We start from the raw sequence: 12,790 nt of genomic DNA on the forward strand, positions 1-12,790 counted from the left end.
GTCTGGGGCTTTCATTCCTTGGGTTTTCCTTTCTGTATTGTAGCTTAAATACTCCACTGGGAGATCAATGACATTCTTGATCTTCCAAATTGGGGTATGGTGACGAAGCTTATGTGATGTGATATGATCTGCTTCGTTAGCCGTGTTTGAATATACGATGAGGATGCTATGTTGTATGATAAGGAAATGACTGATTTTTAATATATTGTTCATTTGGAGCTCTACTGAGAGTATATGGTGCCACTCATCTGTGTCAATTTTCTTCGTAAGAGGGCTACAAGACCTCTGTATTGGTTTGAATGCCCAAGATGAAACCTAAGTTATACCCTACCCTCTATAATGTTGTTAGTAATTAGTGCACCTCTAAATTTTTGACATCAATCTAAATTGGGGACTTATCTCTGTACTACACAACCCAGCTTATGCTTTTTTCGGCATTCCGGATATCCGTGCTTTAATTTAATACTCATTGGTTGTTGCATTCAACGAAGCCAGACCTAGAGGAGGCAATGAAGGGCGGGATCGCAACTAAAGCCCGCTATTCATCTTCCATCATTTACCCCCATATGGCTCTGCGATTCCTAAATGTAATTCTTCGGCAGGGGACGGAGGACACCCCCAGCACCAGATTTCACTCCGCCGCTACCGGAAGTATATCCCCCGCCCCTGTCGGTTAATCAGCTCTTAGGCTACCAGACCCATATCACCCTGTTCCATGAATTCAATTGAGTTAACATTTGGTTACTCTCAACCCTACCGCTACCTGGAGTAGGCCCGGGGCCTCCGGGTAGGCAGGGGAGGTTGCCAAGCCCGAGTGATCTTGTGTGAACATGCGGGTTTCTACGCTCAGTGGAGTGGTTACCTCGAGGGTTTTGGGGGCATCTTCGTTGCTTTCTTGTTTTGTTTTGTTTTTGTGAGTTAGAGCCGGTGTACGGTACGAGAGTAGTGTTTTTTCTTACCGTTGCTTTAGGTTTGTGTATTGTGTTTGGGTAGATTTTGTGTGTTTGCCCTGTATATTTTTAGCTTGTTGGATATTTTGGAAGAAATTTTGTAGTTTCCGTATTTGTTTGACTCCGTGGCGATGGCGCCGAGTGGTTAGTATTCTCGAGAGAATATTTTGATTACGGGGCTGGGAGGGACATTACCTCGCTGGGCGTAGAAGTAAGATAGGCACTCAACGCCCCTTCTAGTAAAAAGAGTTAGTGGTGGATGGTTATGTTCCAGGGCTTCCCCTGCAGAAACCTTCATCAGAGAGAGGACTCGGCTTACCAAAGCCATATTATCTCAAGAATAACCATCCTTGGATTCTCTACAAACTATCACTTCAGCTGTAGTTTGATGAGACTCGAGAGATGGCCTCTGTACGAAGCCAGGGCAAAGAAGCAAAAGCCATGGGTTCTAAGGGCGGGAAAGAATTTCGGCGTGTTTCTCGACTGTGCGTATTAGCCGACTGGCGGTGACTTACCTGAATCTGATTTCGCTGGTAAGGTTTTGCATTGGTAGAAAGTGTGAGGAGAGAAGCGGGATGGAAGAGAGCTTTTTAATGGCTGTACTAGAAAAGCACTAAGAAATTCTTATTAGGGTTTAGGGCTAATTACATTGTAGATTTGGCAGAAACAGGATGGAAGTATCGTGCATATTAAAGCAACTGGGATCGAATTAGGCTCTTCTATATTTCTTATAGTCAACTTGTTGCTCTCGTTATATGACTCAGGAAGAGTTCTTTCCCTTCCACTACATAGCAGCCCTTCCATGTTCCTTATCTATCCTGCATCTGGTATAATCATTTAAAACGTTAATACTGGGCCGGGAAGTATTCCTCTCCAGTTACCCTTGACGATGTACGACACCGGTACCAACGAGACTTCCCTACGAAGCTCGCCATTTCCCTCGCTCGCACTACTGAATACACCCAATTTACCGGTCTACTAAAGCTTCATCGCCCCCATATCTCAAATCTGTGGCTTCCCTCAACATGACGTCCTCACTGCAACGAGAATCCCCAGGTCACCCCGCGACGGCTGTCAAACAGAGCATAGGATAACTAGGAGTGTGGCACTCTGCACCTCGATTCCTTTCCTGCTGGATTGATTTGCTTAGGCCCATGTGCTGCATATTTTAGACCATGATAGGGAGTCAGAGCTGAACAATATTCAGGCGCAGACAATATCTTGTGAAAGAGACTCAGATCCATATTGTTGGTGCATCATCAAATATCACTAATGCCAAGCCATGTGACTTGTCGAGTGACCTTTTGTGATTCAAGGCCTTGTACCCATTGACTGGAGTTCTAACTGTCCGTATTAACGCATTACTGAAAACGTTTACAGGTGATTCTTTTTAATTACATGTCTCGTTAACGTAATACCGTTGATGAAGGGATAATTAGATTGGAGTAGATAACGTAAAGCTATAGCACTAAAAGACGAGAATACGAAGAAAAATAAAGTAGAAATGCGAAATGCGTTTTTATCGTTCTAGAGGGGTTCTAAGCCTAGTTGAATTTTGAATACAAACTGTTAGTCTTTCTCGGGGGTAAATAATTAGCTTATTCACCTATTGCGATACTAGAACTTTACAGTTAGCTATCACCGACTCACTCCTATGTAGCCCAGTTCAGTCAATAATTTTTTTTCCTCTTAATAATTCCACCCGGTTCCACAATCTTTATACCCAGTAACTCTGCCAATCCTCTTCCATCTCCGACCTCCCGATCCTCCACTTCCTCAGGAGCTTCCTCCGCACTCCCAAGATATTCTCCAAAACGAACCCTGAGATTTTTAGCCCCTTTGTCAAAAAGTGCGTCCTTCCATCTTTGCACGAGATCCACCATGTCTGCATCAAGCCGAAATTTTCCATCCGCAGACAAGCGGGTCTCTGGGAACACCGAGCCGTATATCCTACAAAGCGGGTTTGGACGGAGATGTTGCCTATTTTCCCGCTTGCGCTTTTTGGCGGGAGAAGTAGGGGTGGCTGGAGGGACCAGAAGCTTCTCAAAACAGTGGAGGCAGAAGAATCCACCACGTCCATGGAGGCGGATATTCCGGGGGCTTGTGAGCAGGGCGTGATAATCTGGTAGTTTTTTGATCTCCTTGCTGTCGTCCGCTGGATCATTGAGACTTTCTTCGTTTTCACCAATAATCATGCTGTCCTCCTCTTCGTCCATCATTTCGTTATTCAGATCAAATGTTACCTTCTTCTTCTTCTTCTTGTCGGCACCTTTGACCTTCTCCTCTGCTGTCCATCCGTGTGGTTCGAAGCTGACTCTTATCTCTCCGTCATCCCATGTCCTCCCGCACCCCGGGTAGCCACAGAGCATCTTAACCTCGTGATCTTTATTTCCTCTTGTGCTCCTTGAAGTACCCTCAGTTCTATATGCCTCTGAGCGTTGGATCCAGATCTGATATCTTCCCCTCAGACATTCCTTCACCCACATTATCTTCTGCAGAAGCTCCGCCTCAGTTTCCGATGCGTTCCTAATTGCGATAACCTCTTTCAACTCCGCTGAGATGTCCTCGCGACCCCAGCTACGGAGGATTACGACAGCTTCTTTGGCTGCTTCAATGCGCATCTCCTCTAGGCTTTGATGTTTCGTCTTCTGTGGTGGTGTTGGAGGAGGATGAGGAAGAAGAGGAAGAAGCGGAGATGACGACTGCGAAGCTGGTGTGCCCGGCTCGGGAGTGGTATTGGGAGAGGACGATCCGTCAGGGTCGTGTTCGATGTTGGAGTAAATTTCTTGAGATTCTGGGGATGACTCTGTGGTTTGGGTGGGCTCAACTATGACAGTTGGAGAAACTCCGAAATGGGTTGAGTTGGCGAGGCCTTGTAGAAAGTCCCTGGATTGGGGTAAGGTGAGGGTGAAGGTGATGATACGAGAGGGTTTTGTTGGTATATCGGCGAGGCGGAGTGTCTTAGGAACCATGATGACGGATCTCAATGTGGGATGTAAACTGTTAGGCGTTGGGGAAAACTCTGTTAGAACCGGGGGGTTTAGTCGGGAACTAGGTAGTGGCTTGTTTGTGTTTGTTTGTCTAGCCAGCTAGTAGCAGCAGGTGCGAGTTAGTGAAGTGATAACCTGAAAATAGAGGAGGGTATACTTTTGTGGTATGAGTCTGCGACTGTCGCGGCCGTTATATAGAGATGGGAGTAGAAGGTGAGGGGGTAGTGGAAACAGGGGGGGTGGGGAAAACTAAATTATTCAATCTGACATTTAGCACCATCTCTACCGGAGTTTTTCCTGTAGGTGAAATTGACTTTATGCAATGACATCAACTCCACCACAACTTTCCGCTCGAATGATAAATTTTTTTTCTTGCGCCTGCAGCTATCTGCTGTGAAATTGCAAAATGATCAAGATACTTCTATCTCGACACATACAGATACCTCCACAATAGTATCAATGTGGCCGCGTTGAATTGATCCTGTGTAGATTACCCCACTCTGATTATATAAATGTATGCACCGTACGAAAAAGTCGAAGTTGGGATTACGTAGCTGTTGCGTTGAGGAGCTAAGCCTTTTCGTATTGAATTTAGTAAATTCTGTAACTATACGTAATATTATAAACATTCTTCAGAGTGCTAACATACAGATATAAGTTCAACGAAACTACAAGCTCTACCGCACATAGATACATCCATGGATCAGTTATAATGGTTATGAATTGTAACTAGAAAGAAAGATCGTTTCCAACCCAGCAAAATCACGTGGATTTACCTTCATATTTCACCTTTCCTAGTGATGCCATGGCAAGTACCATAGAATTTTGACTTTTACTGAACTTTAAAACCTCTTTGCTACAATCTAAATATGTGTGACGTATTCAACTTTGAGCCTCCCTCTAAGTGCAAATACATGAAGAAACCTCTAGTGGAGTACTGTGAAACGACACCTCCGTAATATAATTCTAGGCCGTGATTAAGATTTATGATTAAGATCCAGCAAAATCCAAGTCCTCATATATATATATTTACCTCTTAGCCCTGGCCGGAAAGAAATTGTGGTATTAATTCTATATATATCCATATCAAAATTAATGTGGCAGATAAGGTCTCCGAAACCGACAAAATTTTCTTTCTCTCGTCACCGGTCTAGTAGCTTTAAAATCGAGCAGAGCCGCAATCAATTCATATGTAATATCATCATATGATCATGTCTCATATGAATCTACTAGATGAGCTAATAGAGAAAAGCCACAAAGCTCGTTCTCACTAACTATCACTCGCACTAATATAATAGTAACAAGCAACAACCTTTGTTTCGTTTCACCAACTTCTAGCCAAAACCAACGAACTACATGTATAGCTAGAAAGACTACCACACGTAACGCAATAAACAAAATGCACGAGGCCCTTGAAAATCCGATGCCGCTATATTCGCACGGGCCATGTATAAAATGTCAATTATTCCCGATCCCATTTCAAACACCAAGCCGTTTTCAAGCGAACATTCTCTCAACTATTTTTCAACCTCCCTGGGGGATTTCATCTTGATACACTCTTTTTCAAGAATTTGTACGCAGGTCGTACTGATATAAAAGTTAAGCTTCTTACTGCCAATTAAAAAAGCATCACATTCACATCCCATCCATCAGTACTACCAACTTAAACCAACATTCCCAACCAATACTCAATTAAGAATATCCGAAGCCAATAAAATGTCTGCCGGAACTACCAACCAATTTGATCAGTTACGTCTACCGAATAGCCCGGTTACTCCAGGAACTCGGCACTTTATCGATTCTTGTCTCGCCAATTTCGATCTCGGCGGGCGCTACCAAAGTGGTGAGCAAGATACCCAAGAATTTGATATTGATATGTTTGCGGGCGAAGATTCATTCACTGGAATGCTTGAAAACTTTGAGTTCCCAGGAAACCAAGAAGTGCAACAACCTGCTATGCAGGAAGGAGATTTGCAGTTCCAAGAATTTAACTTTCATAATAATATGCAAGATATTGGCTTTGATATCGGCCAAGAAGCAACGGAGTCTGGAGGAGAGTATTCGCCGATTACTATTGATGATTCGCATATCGATCCTGAACTACGGATGCTTGATGAGTGGAGCGGCCCAATTGCAATCACCCCTTCGAAGCTACAATTGTGCCCTCCTAATGGCATTATGTTCCCAAAGAAGGTATCTGGTGTCTATGAGTCTATCACAATATCTTCAGTCCCTAAAGACGGGTTCAAAGACAATACACAGTGTCAGCCGTCAAGCTTCACCAACTCCCCTGCCGACGTGGAAACATCCATCTATACGAACCTAGTCCCAATTTACCCTCGTACAGATCTTACCAACTACTTTATTTCCACATCCCCTGTCCCCCGTATCCGCATCAATGGCTCCTACACTATTACTCACTCGAAATCCGGAACCGACTTCACATACACCACCTATACATCACTCCCCACCTGGCATGCCCCGGGTCTCCCCTCTTCCGGGATAACTTACAACTCTCTTGGATTCCTTGACAAAACAATCGTTTTCAATGCCAGCACTCTCACCTCATTCATCCGCCATCACCCTCTCGGTCCCAGTCTTGTCCTCAGAATTGAGAAACATCCCTACGAGGCCAAAAATCGTTATATATCCTCTTCGTCCCATACAACCAATGGCAAATCAAACAAAAGCAGGTCAAAACCAAAATACACGACCTGCCGTGCCAAAGATTGCGCTCTTGGGGGAATCCTCAAAGTTGGCGAGTTCCGTGTTGCTATAGACGAAGTCTCAGGCCGATTCAAGGAATCAGACGAAAGCGATAATGACCCTTACTTCTCCAGTTGTTTCCTTCACCTCCAATGCTTCGAATCTCTGACTAACATCGCTCCCATTCTTACTACCGGAACGCTTATCCCAGACTGCCGCAGTAACTTCATCAAAGAGCCCCCGGCTGGGAAAAATATGAAGAATAATAACAAGATGGTGTTCTCTAACAAAGAGCTCACTGCATTTCGGACATGGCGTGCTAACTATAACCCCAACCAGCCAAAAATAGAGGGCAAGGGCTCACTACATGCCACCTTGTGGCTTGCAAATATCAAGAAGGCCCGTGCAAAATGTCTACATCGCGCGCCACCAGGAGTGACACAAGAAGATATAGACAAGCAATTGTCGACTCGTGCATTGTGGGGCGGCCGTAGGGCAATGGGGGTGACCGTGGCTGAAATGAATAGACTTGAGCAAGAGGGCCGTTGCGATTTACTTATCGCCCCCAGGAATGGACTTTCTAAGAAGATGGGAATGGGGCCGACTGGTGCGACTGCGGTGCGTTTTCTAGGGAAGAAAGGGAGTGGACAACTAGACAAAAGGAATAGAAAAAGAGCAAGGGAGCCTGAACCTGAGTCTCCGCTTGAATCGTCGCCTGACCCGAAGAGAAGAAGAACATCTTTACAATCTCCTCCGCAAAAGAAAGGTCGCGGACCACCAATGGACATGAGAATTCAGGTCCTCTCCTTGCCTACTGCAAAAGAGAGACTTCCATTATCCCCCATATTGGGTTATTCTCCCTCGCTGGCTACATTCGATTTATTGGGGAGCACTAATTTCCCGACAACACCTTTGAGGAGAAGCACAAGGGGAAAGGTTGACCCTTTCTCAATGTCCCCACTAACACCGACAAGAAAGAGCGTAAGCTTTGCCATTGCGCCGAAAACACCAACGAGAAGAAGCGCGAGGAAGAACAGCTACGTTTCACCGATGACTCCAACTAGAAGGAGTCCTAGAGGCCATGAGAAGAAAAAGGTAAATTACGCTGAGGTCGATGAGGAGAAAGAGAAGGAGAATGATTATTACGGTGAGAAAAATGAGGAGCTGTTTGGGCTAGACCTAGATATGGAGTTCGACCAGTATGTGGAGTATAGATATTGATTATGGAGCTGGGTATTTTGGATGAGAACCGTAAGTTTATGGTTTCTTTTTTTATCTATCTTGATGGTAGCGGAATTCAGAACTCCATAATTACCAAACGTTCTTGAGAATTGTCAACAGTACACACATCCGCAACCTATTCACCACCGCTAATGATTTTGGGCCGTTCCAAAAATGTAGGATGATGACAGAAGCCCTGTGGCGTTTACTTAGAACTAGCTAGCCTCCGTCTTTCTTTCATTTTTCTCTTATGTTTCTATTGCTTGTACTCATTAGAGCGTGTTTTTGTTTGGGCTTTCTTTGTTAGAATCTTTTGTTTGTGTGAGTTTAGCGCATGACCATCGAGTCTCACATTACCTGTTCTAGTGAGAATTAAATTCATGATCTATTTCCTGATAAAAAATTCCTATCTCGGCTTCCAGAAATACTTTCGCAGTGACCACTATTTGGATCTTACGAAAACACTTAGTAGAGAGACAATCATTCACTTGGCAGGAGAGCATCCACCAAGAACAACTCCCAAGAGATATGTTGAGAAATATAAAATTAAACTTTGTTAGTAAACATGATCCTCCTAATTGTAGTAAGCTTAAAGAGCCATCTCATCAGCGATTATTATTCCGGACAGGAGAACTTCATACCCGTCGAGTCTGGTCTGACAATTTACCAATCGAAAAAAATGACTCTGATGCAAAGAAGTTCCAATAGCTTCCTATTTAAAATCTTTTCGAATAATGTTTACTAGTATTAATCTTAATTACTGATCAGATTAGCCCATATATTATTTGCAACGGATCAGCTCAAGATATCGATAGGCCTAGCTTAAACATGAATAAGAAATCAGGAACCGGTCAGTCTGCGTGTGTTTAGACTACGCTGACTCAAATGGTACAACTTCATACTCCTAAGCTCCCTCTTGGAAACTCGGGTACGTACTGCGAGTGGTTATTATCGTCTGGACAGTATTTCCTCTTCATTTTAAGAAAGAATGGCATTTGTAAAATTATTTTGTGGGGAAAATGAACGGCCAGTTTAGAAATCGCTCTCGGTGACTAAGGCTTTTAATATACGTGTTCATATACGCATACGTAGGATTCTATAGCCTCATGATCAAAGGGTAGGCCGCTGCCTATGCATGTATATAGTAGCGATCAGAGATACAGAATTTCTCTTTTGCAGCCATAAACTATTTTGCGTTGCCACCAAAGTACCAACTAAATCGATACTCAGTTCCAAACTCCACGTTGTAATTTCTGACTACCAATCTCTGTAATCATAGATAGGAGGGTTCATAAGCAATTATATCGATGGAGAGGCTGTAGTACGCGTACTAAACTAGCTAGCAAGGTTAGCGGTTATAGCACCCATTAGCAAAAAAAAAAATTTGTTTAATTAATTAATTGCTTATTAGCAATCTTTACTTATATATAGCATCTCAAAATTTCTTTAATATTAGATCCAGACACGCCTATGCTAGAGCTGATTCTAAAGCTTAGATACCAGTTTGTTAAGACCGTGCCTTGGAGATCATACTCCTCGATAGTCTTGAAATTCTCACTGGAGAAAGAGCTAGACTCGGGAATCAACATGAAAAGGTTTGTATAATCTGGGGAAGAAATATGGTAATAGTGGGACTTGCCGCGTCATTTTGGTAGGGTTCTTGCCGAGGGATTTTGAACGCCACCAGTTAAGGTGTATGTAAAGAGTGGGTGGTGCTGAGACGACTTCCAGTGGCTTTCTTGAGCGGTTAAGTACTCAGTGACGACACAGTAAGCTTTATTCAAACGGATTTATCACTATCAATTTACCTGCATGCAATCATCGTGATGGCTTGCAGGTGCTATCAATAACACCTGTGTTGAAGCCTCCGCACTCCCCCTATTATGCCCTTTACCAATTTGGAGGAGCATTACTGCAATTATGATCAAGGTCATTATTGTATCTAGATGTATCTATCATATGCTGCGCTGACCCGGCGCCTATCGACTCTTGGTCTTATTGTTTTTTTTGCTCTGATCACCGGTATCGCTACGCGGACAAGAAAGTCTCTGTGAATCGATACCAGACATCCACCACTAGACGCTCGTTATGCCCATTGTCGCTGTTACAATTAGAGGTTATACCATCAGTAACCCAGGCATTCCTGAGCGGTAATTATCTATTTTTTTTTCCATTCTCATAGATTTATACAGTAACTAATCGTGATTATGAAGCTATTTGAATATTGTGGTCGAGATAGCCCTCTAGTAACAGCTCGTTGTCGTGAACCACGGCAGCTCTTCCACTCTTCTTTTCCTTTCGTTTGATGTCTTCACAAAAGAGCAAGCATATTACTGCACCTGTTTCTGGCCGATGTGAGCTCCTCCTTGGTCGCCGTGGATGGGGCTTACGAGCTCAGTGAGCTCGTATCACGACCGTTGAACTGGCCTTGGAGACCGACCTCTCAAGATCCTGGGTCACAGGTTCGGCTTGGCCGATATTCGGGGCTTGAATCGACTTGTTTGCACCCTTAGTCATCAAACTCGTTGGCACAAGTTACAAGTCAAACGAAAGCGGAGGTATGTGTTATACAGAGTTGTACTATCCCTGGACACAGTTATATCTGTTCTCGCGAGATCACAAGGTATCACTCGATAATGCTTTCATCGTTAGACGCTTCAACTCAATAGCCTTCTTCTTCTTCATGAATCGTCACTCGCACTCGGTTCAATTTACTAAACCAGCAAGGGCGATGTAAAGCGTGCACAAAACTACACTTTATGCAGTTATTATTTATGCGCGGAAGAACCTCCGAAGCCTTGCATGGAGCACAACACAGGATAACCCAGCCGCTGCGGCTCATGCAACCACTCCTCACTGATTTTAGCAATGAGGATTTATTTATATTTCTCGCTTCTTGACGAACTGTGAGGTGAAGGGAACCACCCTGTTCTCTATCCTTATGGGCAGCAAGGCGGGAAAGAAGAGTGGATGGTGATGATGCATTTTAAAAGGCACCGCCCTGTTGTAGACTCGTAATGCAATTATCGAATACGCATTCAAATGAGCGTTTGGATCGGTGCTAATTAGACGCCTCCAGCGGGTATATCCGTTACAAAGTTTACATGTGTACCGAGGAATCGGGAACTGTGACGGCTTAAACCCCCCTCCCTGGCCATGGAACTGGAACGACAGGTTACGTGTTGTTCCTCAAGGAGGATGTGCTAACGCGATAGGATAGGATTCTATGAGACGGATAGACTTTATATTACAAGGAGTCAAGGACTCCTTACCGTGGCTTCTCCACAAGCACAATTATTCTTCAGGATCCCTGCCGACTGAACGTCAAGAAGAATGAATGGAGAGATGTCTTCTTCGTCTTCTAAAAGCTACCCCTGCAGTCCAATACGGTGGAATATGTTGATATGCCCATAGTGGCCTCTATCAGGATTTTCCCCGGGCCCGCTCCCTGTACGATTACCTGGTAAGTAAGGGGAACATGTTTCATAGGCATCACCATTCCCCCTTGGCTTGTATCAGCAAAGCCAAAGTGCAAATTTTGCGATACCCAACGGTTTTCCGCACTCGTAACTAACAATTATAAATTGTGACCGTGGCTAACCAGTGGGGAAGCGACAAATAGATGACTAAGCATATCGAGCCAGTGATCTCTCAGTCGGTGACACGACGCTACTAATACAGCCGAAATAGTGAAAGAAGGCTAACTCAAAGCCCCAATCAGTACAGTAAACCCACCATATTCGGAAATAAAACGTAGAGGTGTCTTCTGCTATGCTGTGCTGCAGTGTCACTACGCGCGTGGCACACAGCCTCTCTCCCTCCGAGCGAGCGGGGTGGGGAGTGAGTGAGGGTCCGGGTTGGTCAAAACAACCATAAAATAAGCTGCGCAGGTCCGGGGTGGAAAGAAAGCTACTTCCACATACATTTATGTGAGGGGATCAGGGGGAAAAGAAAAAAAACTAAAGCCCCTGGTAAAATGTTTGAGGTTTCTTTCCATATAAGGAGGGGGTACTCGCCCAGATTTTTCTAAGAGAAGCCCAGTAACGTTACCTACATACACACTCGCTCGACGCTTGGTGGATTTATTTGTTCGAAAAGGAATAAAGATGGATTCTAGATACTCTCGCATGGCGGGTTTCTTGGGAGTGTTTCTCGGACTGTTGGCACTAGTGGATGCGTTACCACTACTTTCGTTACTTGCACGAGACCCGGCCAGAGGTGTCGGCGGCGCGGCTGCTGTTAGCAGCACAAGTGGCCAGACTGATAGTGAATCATTGTAAGTTTTTACTATTGTTCTTCCTTCTGCTATATTTCCCTCTCTAACATATATATCCCACCATATAGCACCGACAACACCGGTCGTCTAATCGGTCTTGTAATTGGCATATTCATCGTCGCCGTCCTAATTGTCCTCTGCTTCTTCACGTACCGCAACCGACAGGCAAAGAAACGACGGCTGGCGCAAAGGGCAGCGATGCAGAAAGAGACGAGTGCTAGCAGTGCTAGCTCGGATGGATATGTGGCCGCTGCGCGCCCGGAAAACGCAAAATTGATGGACGGGAAATACGAGCCGGACATGGACGAGGTGTACCATTCCGGTCAGCAAAGTAGAAGAGCGGTGGATACGCAGTATAAGGGCTCGTATATGAAGCCATAGTCTGACAGTGATGGTAGACGGGTTTGACCGAAATTGGGTTTTTTTTGACTTTTTTTTTATGGAGTTTGGGGTACATTAGGCGTTCTTTCTCGTGGGGTTTTTTCTCTCTTCTTCTCTCTGGCTTTCTCTCACTCGTTTTAGATGGCTTTTTCCTTTGTTTCTTCCTGGTACCTCTTAGTTAATATCATTATCATCATCATTATCATCACCACATTAGCAAAAGTATTCTTAGACACGAAGCTAATCCACCTGCTTCTTGTCTTACT

General features: G+C 44.4%; 3 protein-coding genes across 3 annotated transcripts; 2 read left to right on the plus strand and 1 right to left on the minus strand.

Annotated features, from left to right (window-relative positions):
* Positions 1-2,620: 2,620 nt before the first annotated feature.
* LAJ45_02222 (uncharacterized protein) lies at positions 2,621-3,922 on the minus strand (the record flags this gene model as incomplete). The annotated part of the gene is made up of 1 exon (XM_046111814.1): positions 2,621-3,922. One exon carries the CDS (start codon positions 3,920-3,922, stop codon positions 2,621-2,623), a length of 1,302 nt encoding a protein of 433 aa, XP_045974714.1.
* Positions 3,923-5,656: 1,734 nt separating this feature from the next.
* Positions 5,657-7,867, plus strand: LAJ45_02223 (uncharacterized protein; the record flags this gene model as incomplete). The annotated part of the gene is made up of 1 exon (XM_046111815.1): positions 5,657-7,867. The coding sequence occupies one exon, from the start codon at positions 5,657-5,659 to the stop codon at positions 7,865-7,867; it is 2,211 nt and encodes a 736-aa protein (XP_045974715.1).
* Positions 7,868-11,973: 4,106 nt separating this feature from the next.
* On the plus strand, positions 11,974-12,524 carry LAJ45_02224 (uncharacterized protein; the record flags this gene model as incomplete). The annotated part of the gene is made up of 2 exons (XM_046111816.1): positions 11,974-12,143; positions 12,212-12,524. The coding sequence occupies 2 exons, from the start codon at positions 11,974-11,976 to the stop codon at positions 12,522-12,524; spliced, it is 483 nt and encodes a 160-aa protein (XP_045974716.1).
* Between the last annotated feature and the right edge of the window lie 266 nt (positions 12,525-12,790).

Source organism: Morchella importuna, assembly GCF_003444635.1.
Source record: "Morchella importuna strain M04M26 chromosome Unknown Morimp01GS004, whole genome shotgun sequence".
In the NCBI taxonomy this organism is placed as follows: domain Eukaryota; kingdom Fungi; phylum Ascomycota; class Pezizomycetes; order Pezizales; family Morchellaceae; genus Morchella; species Morchella importuna.